The 6,600-nt window shown below is 59.0% G+C and overlaps 1 protein-coding gene across 4 annotated transcripts; it reads right to left on the bottom strand.

The window, feature by feature from the left end:
• Positions 1 to 558: 558 nt before the first annotated feature.
• POU4F1 (POU class 4 homeobox 1) lies at positions 559 to 2,541 on the bottom strand. Of its 4 annotated transcripts, none has more exons than XM_086741514.1 (3): positions 2,419 to 2,541; positions 1,338 to 1,611; positions 559 to 1,244 (listed from the first exon to the last, which is right to left on the bottom strand). In XM_086741514.1, exons 1-3 carry the CDS (start codon positions 2,539 to 2,541, stop codon positions 559 to 561), a joined length of 1,083 nt encoding a protein of 360 aa, XP_086597640.1. The 4 variants fall into 4 exon arrangements, with proteins under 4 accessions (XP_086597640.1, XP_086597649.1, XP_086597658.1 ...); XM_086741523.1 differs by having other exon boundaries at positions 559 to 1,247; positions 1,344 to 1,611; XM_086741532.1 differs by having other exon boundaries at positions 559 to 1,181; positions 1,350 to 1,611.
• Positions 2,542 to 6,600: the final 4,059 nt, after the last annotated feature.

Raw genomic sequence — 6,600 nt, 5'->3', positions numbered from 1 at the left:
CCAAACCAAACGTAGCATCGTCACCGACAGTTTCGCCTTCCGGGTGTGTTGGTCGGGTTTTGTTTTCCTTCGGAAAGTTGTGACTTAGGTTTCTCGGTTTGTGGTTGCTGCTGTCACGGTATTTATTGGTGCGTGTCTGTGTGTGGTTTATGCTTTAAAGTTGCTCTTTCTTCCCGCTTTCCATCGCAGGGTGCGGGATGATGGGGGAGGGGGGCTAGAGGAGGGCTGGGGCTGCAGGAGTGAGCCCCCCACGGGGTTCTAGAGCGTTTTCACCTCCTCTCTCCTCCTTCTTCTCGTTGGTGTCCCGGTGTCTTTTTTTTTTTGTTTTAATAATTGATAGCGCACCCCCCCACCTCCCCGCCTACCTCCCCACCCCGGACGTATCCCCTTCCCCGCTCATCGAGTAGTTCGCCTTTAATTTCTACATCGTCCCTTGGTCCCCAGCAGCTTCCCACGGCGTCTCGGGCGACGGCGGCGGGTGGGGGCCCCCCATGGCCCCCGGACACCTCCCCATCCCACCCCTCCCTCGGTGTCAGGGCCGCCCCTCCCACCCACCCCTTAGTAGGTGGCGGAAAATTTCATCCTTTTCTGCTTCTGTCTCTGGTTGCAAAACCAAACCCGCACCACGTTCTTTTTGAGGTCCAATTTCTCGGCGATGGCGGCGATCTTCTCGGAGGAGGGCCGGGGCTGGACGGCGAAGTAGGCCTCCAGCGAGCGCTTCTCCGGGGCGGCGATGGAAGTCCGCTTGCGTTTCTTCTCCCCCCCGTTGAAGAGCTCGGGCTTGTTCATTTTTTCCCGCTGGGCGCCCTCGGCCTCCTCCAGCCAGGCCTGCAGGATGGGTTTGAGGGCGATCATGTTGTTGTGGGAGAGGGTGAGGGACTCGAAGCGGCAGATCGTGCTCTGGCTGAGGGAGCCCACCCCTGGGATCTTCAGGTTGGCCAGGGCCGAGCCCACGTCGGCCTGGGTCACCCCCAGCTTGATGCGGCGCTGCTTGAAGCGCTCGGCGAAGGCCTCCAGCTCCCGCGGGTCCGTGTCCGAGTCGCAGATGGAGGCCAAGCCGGCTGCCCCCACCACCGCGGCCGCCGAAGCCACCTGCCCTGCCGCCCCGTGGTGAGCGGCCACCAGCCCCGGGTGCGGCAGCCCCGACGGCATGTTCATGGCGGCCGGGTGTGAGAGGTGGCCCAGGCCGTGCATGTGCGAGTGCGGGTGGGCCGAGGTGGAGATGAGGCCGCCGCCACCCCCGCCTCCTCCGCCGCCTCCTCCGCCGCCGGCCCCGCCGCCTCCGCCGCCGCCGCCCGCCCCGTCGTGGCCTCCTCCGCCGCTGCCTCCCCCGCCGCCTCCGCCGGGCATCAGGGCCAGGGAGGGGGAGGTGATGTGGTCGAGGAGGTCGCCGGGCTCCAGCGCTTGGTGGTGGTGGTGATGGTGGTGGTGGTGGTGCCCCAGGGGCACGGTGGAGGTGGAAGTGCACGGCACGCTGTTCATGGTGTGGTAGGTGGCGTCCGGCTTGAAGGGGTGGCTCTTGCCCTGCGAGACGGCAATGTCGACGGCGGCCAGAGCCTCGGCCCGCGCCAGCAGCGTCTCATCCAGGCTGGCGAAGATATTGCTCTGCAGCTGGAAGGGACACAAAAAAGAGCGGGGTGCGGGGAGAGGAGGGCATGGGGTGAGGGAGGGAGAAGCCGGGGATGGGGGACAGCGAGGCGCGGGACGGTGCCGGGGGGGAAAAGCGTAGAGTCGGAAGGAAAGTCGAGGGAGGGGTGGGCAAAGTTGGGGTGGCCGTGCGGGGGAGGGAGTGGGGGGGAGCCAAGTGAAGTGGGGAAGGGGGGTAGAGCGGCGCAGGGAAGTGAGGGGAAAGAGGGGATGGGGTAGAATAGTTGGAGGGGAGAGAGAGGAGGGGAAGCAAAAGGGGGAAAGAAGAAGCGAAGAGCGGAAAGGGTAGGTAACCGGGGAGGGGATCCGAAAAAAAGAGAAGACAGGGGCGTGAAGGGAACAAATAAATTAAAAAAAAATAATAATAAAGGAAAGAAAGAAGGAGGAGGAGAAGAAACGGATCTGTAACTCTCAGCTGGGGAATTGTGTCAAACACGAAAGCAGATAAAGCGCGTTCCTTTTCAGAGGCCGAGTCATAAAAATTAATACGGCAAGTGGATGAAGTCGGAGACTCGCGTGAACACCGCTTTCAAAAAAAGATCACAGGCGCTCAGATGATTGCAGAGGAAGACATGAAAAAAACATTAAGCGCCGCTTGTCAAAATGTGCCTCGCAGCGGTTTTTTTATTAATGCACATACACATACATGCAGTATACACAAAAAAAAAAAAAAAGAGAGAGAGAGAGAAAGAAAGAGTGTGTGCTTGTGTGAGAGAGAGAGAAAGAAAAAGCAGGCGAGCGAGCAGAGAGCCGCGGCCGCCCGTCCCTTACCGGCGGAGTTGGCAGACACGCTCTTCTGATCGCTTCCGAGCTGGAGTGGAGCGAGGGGTATTTGTGCTCAGGTAGGGTGGGGTGCATGGCAAAATGCGGCTGTTTGCTGTTCATGGACATCATCTTGAAGGCTTGGCATGTAAATCCACAGACACTCCTGAAGTCGGGGGAAAAGTGCTCTCCTTCCGTCGGGGGAAGCGGCGGCCGGTACCGGTGTCGGTATCGGTGCGGACCCTGCCCCCGCCGCCGCCGCCGCTGCCGGGGTGGCCGGGGCTGGGGCGGGTGGGTGAGCGGGCGGCGAGGCTCCCTCTGGCCCCCGCCGTCTCACTGCGCTGCCTGCCGCTGCCCGGCGCCGGGCGCGCTGCGCTGCGCTCTGCCCGCACCTGAGCCCCGCATCCCGTGGCTACCGGCGGGCGGGCTCTCGCGAGAGCGCGGCGGCTCTGGCTTTGACGGGCATCAGCTGTCTCCCCCCCTTCCTCCTCCTCCTCCTCCTCCTCCTCTTTTCCCTCCTCCTCCTGTTCCGCCCGCCGCCGCCCCCCGTCCCTGCCTCCCCGCGCCTTGTTGCATCTCCCGCAGCCCTCGCCCGTCTCGCTGGGGCGGCGGCGGCGGGGCCGCTCTTATAGGGAGGGAGGGCGAGCACCGGGCGGCTGCGGCACCTGTGGCTACCGCACGTCCGCGCTGCGCGGCCGCCAGCACGGCCCGAGGCGCCCCGACGGGGCGGGGATGGGCGGCGGGGTCCTCCGGGGCGGGGCCAGGCTTGGGGTGCGGGCGGGACCCCCTTTCCTGCCCCCGGAGAGGCGGGAGGAACCGGCGCCGCCGGGCGGCAGAGGAGCACGGGGGGTGCGGTGGTACCCCCGCTGCAGCCGACGGGAGCGGCAAGCCCGCCCTAAGGGCCCTGACCGCGGGGCGGTGCGGCCTCCGCCCGCACCCAACCGCCTTCCCCAGCGGCACACCGGCTCCGGGAGGGGCATGGCGGCTGCGGGCGCCCGTTTGCGGTGCGCGGAGGCCGTTGATTTGCACACGATTCTCCCCCCTCGCCAGCCCCCACCCCGCACCCCTGCATCGTTGCCGCAAGCGCTGGGGCGGCCGCGGGGAGCGCGCGCGCGCGGGCGCGCGTCCCGCGCGGGAGGTGAGGCGGGGCGGGGGGCGCGCGCTTCCTGCCACCTCCCCTGGCCGGCCCTCGCGCCTCCGTCCCGAAAATCCCGGGATCCAGCGACCGGAGGGACCTGAAACCGGACACAGGCAGAGCGCCTTCATCCCTCCTTCCTGCTTTCTTTCCTTATTTCCTTCTTTCTCTCTTTTTTCTTTCTCTTTTTTACCTGTCTTTCTAATTTTCCTTTCTTTCCTTCTCTCTCACTTTCTTTTTCCTCTCTTTCTGTTTCTCTTTCTTTCTTCTTTCCCTCTCTCTTTCCTTCCTCTCCTTCATTTTTCTCTTTTTCTTCCCTTTCTTTCATTCTTTTTCTCTCTTCCTTTCTGTCTTTCTTTTTGTTTCTCTCTCTTTCTCTCCTTTCTCTCATTTCTCTCCTTCTTTCCTCTGGGTACCTTGCTACCCAGGTACTTTTTTATGTAAGAAACGAGTCAAATCCATCTCATACAGCCTGGGAGGAAAAAGGAAAAGTAGTCTGGCTAATTTTTTTTTTTATTATTATTTTATTCCTCCTTTCTTTCGTCTTTCTTTCTTTCTGTATTTCTTCCTGTCTTTCTTCCTTTCCTGTCTTTTTTTCCCGTCTGCCTGTCTTACTCTTCTTTCTCTCTCTCTTTTCTCCCATTTATTCTTTGAATAATTCTACATTTGAATGAAACGCTTCAGCAGTCACACTAGGGTTGGCACCTCACCGTCGTTTTATGAGTGATCCGGGGTTACTGTCCAGTTTAAGAGCAGAATTTTTTTTTTTTTCCTTTTATCTGCCTGTGAGGTTGGAGGAGTGAATCTGTTCCGGCACCAGTGGTGTCAGCTTGAATCCCTAGGGAAGGGCCCACGGGAAATCCTGTCTCCAGGGGCAGGCTGGAGCCGTCCCTCGGTCACTGGGCAGACGCCACCGGCTGGGTTTCTTGTGGGGTGCGGGGCTGTGACAGCCTCGGCATTGCTCTGTTCCTCCTGAACGCCTCTTATTGCCCGCACAAGCACAGCCGAAGGGGCACACGCACGCACACACACGCACACCGCAACCTCAAGTGAAAAAGTCCACGTTTGTCATCGCCAGTCCTTCCCCAGCTCCCCAGCCAGTCTGGTGGCGGGGAAGGAGCTCGCTCGCTCATCCCAAAGGGAGCCCCCTTATCCCAAAGGGGGCCAGGTCTCCATCCATCACCACGTCCCACGGGGCGGCGGAGAGCACTTCACCTCGGAGGGGGGTGAACTGTAATCTGAAATGATCTGAAGCGGGGCTGAGCTCTCCTCATTGCATCAGAATAGCCAAATCATACTTTATGTGGGGTTTGGGGTTTGTTTTTGTTTTGTTTTGTTTTTTGTTTTTTTTTGTTTTTTTTTTCCAAAAAGCAGTTATAGGACTTACTCTATCTGTTTCCAAGCCGGCACTCCTGGTAAACAGAAAGCGTCCCGGGGAAGTGATGGAGAAGTGTAGGAAGCCCTACCCTGGCTCAGAGGGTCCGGGCCACCCCCCCACCCAGCAACAGCACGGGCAGGGGGGCAGCCCTGGCCCTCGGGGCCAGCGGGAGCGGGGAGGGGGCAGCTGGGGCAGGAGGCAGTGGGCGAGACCTTCTCCTGGGCCGGAGGAATACCAAACTCCCTCCACCACTTTTAAAAGGACCCGTTCTCTTTACCAACTTTTCTTTTTTTCTTCTTTCTTTCTTTCTTTTTTTTTTTTTTTTTTTTTTTCCGGCCAAAAAATTCAGCCTCTCTCCCACCTCCGCCCCTAGCACCAGCCGTCGGCTGAAGGGGCAAAGATCTCCAGATGTTCCAAGGGTCCCCAGCCCCACCTCCCTGGTGTCTTCTGGAGGGAGGGAGGAGGGCTGGGCACGTTGTTGCTTGCATCCCGCTGGATCCTCCTCGGTTTGGCAAACATGGGGTGAAGCAGCTCCCTTCCCTACCCCCTCCGCCCTTGCCAGGGGAGTGACCACCGCGGCAGCCCCAGGGCTGGGGGTGTCTGTGGGGTGGGGAGGGAACAGCTTCGGGACGCCGGGAAGATGTCGGGGTGCTGGCGGCTTCCCCCTGGCCCTTTCGGCTGCCCCTGGTACTTTTCCTGTAACTTTTCCCTCCTTTCTGGTTTTCCAGAGTTGCGAGGAGGAGAGGGTAGAGGCCACGGGGAGAAGAGAGGGGGTTTGGAGTTGTTTGGATTTTTTTTTTCCTCGCACTGTTTGGTCTGTCGCTTTACAAGCCCGAGAGGAAAAACTTTCCTTCGCAGTCCTTGGGACGCCTATTTATTTTTTTTCTCCTTTCTTTTCTTTTTTTTTTTTGCAAGAAGGGAAGCGCTAACTTCTAAAGCAGCGCTTAAAATCATGGCCCCTCTTGATGCTGCCCCGACGGCGACGCCCGCTGCAGTGCTGCAACCGGTCTCCGCGCCGCAGCCGCCCCCGCTCCCCCTGCCCCACCGAGCGCGAGGGGGTCCCCAGGACTCACCAGGGACTAATCCCCTCCGCTCCCCCCCCGCCCCCCCCCGACACAGTCGGCTCCCCGGGAAGGCGGCCGGAGCCTGGCTCGGCCCCGCGCGGGCCTTTATCTGGATTTTCATCCGAATCTTCGCCGTTACTTCCATTCCTCGTGGGTACGTCCGGCCTCACGAATACTGACGGCAACAAATTCGCAGGCTCTGATGGGCGAGCCCACCGGAGACAGGATCACACTGTAGCCCTACTTTTGTGGCCCAAGATGTTCAATAATGCGCGGGAGGCATATATACATATATCTATCTCGCATAAGGCATTTACTTGTCTCCCGTAGTTTTCTCCAGCTTCAGGTGCAAGAAAGAGGCAGACTTCCTTAATTGACTGAACTGCCTATCTCGAGAAAGTAATAAAGTAACCCTTATTCCCACAGTGAGACCATTTATAAATTAATTACTGTAACCCATTGTATTTGATTTCTCTTTTTAGGCTTCCCCAATAATGAATATACTAAAGCTTGGGATATTAAGTATTAACGTCTGATCGTAGTTTGCTACATATCCCGACTTTTTTTTTTTAAAAAAAAGTTAATGTGGAGTTTATAGAACCGCTGACTCTAAA

The sequence above is a fragment of the Chlamydotis macqueenii genome, chromosome 1 (genome assembly GCF_036417535.1).
Source record: "Chlamydotis macqueenii isolate bChlMac1 chromosome 1, bChlMac1.mat, whole genome shotgun sequence".
In the NCBI taxonomy this organism is placed as follows: domain Eukaryota; kingdom Metazoa; phylum Chordata; class Aves; order Otidiformes; family Otididae; genus Chlamydotis; species Chlamydotis macqueenii.
The sequence above is the reverse complement of the archived record's forward strand: the minus strand, read 5'-3'. Positions and strand labels throughout refer to the sequence as shown.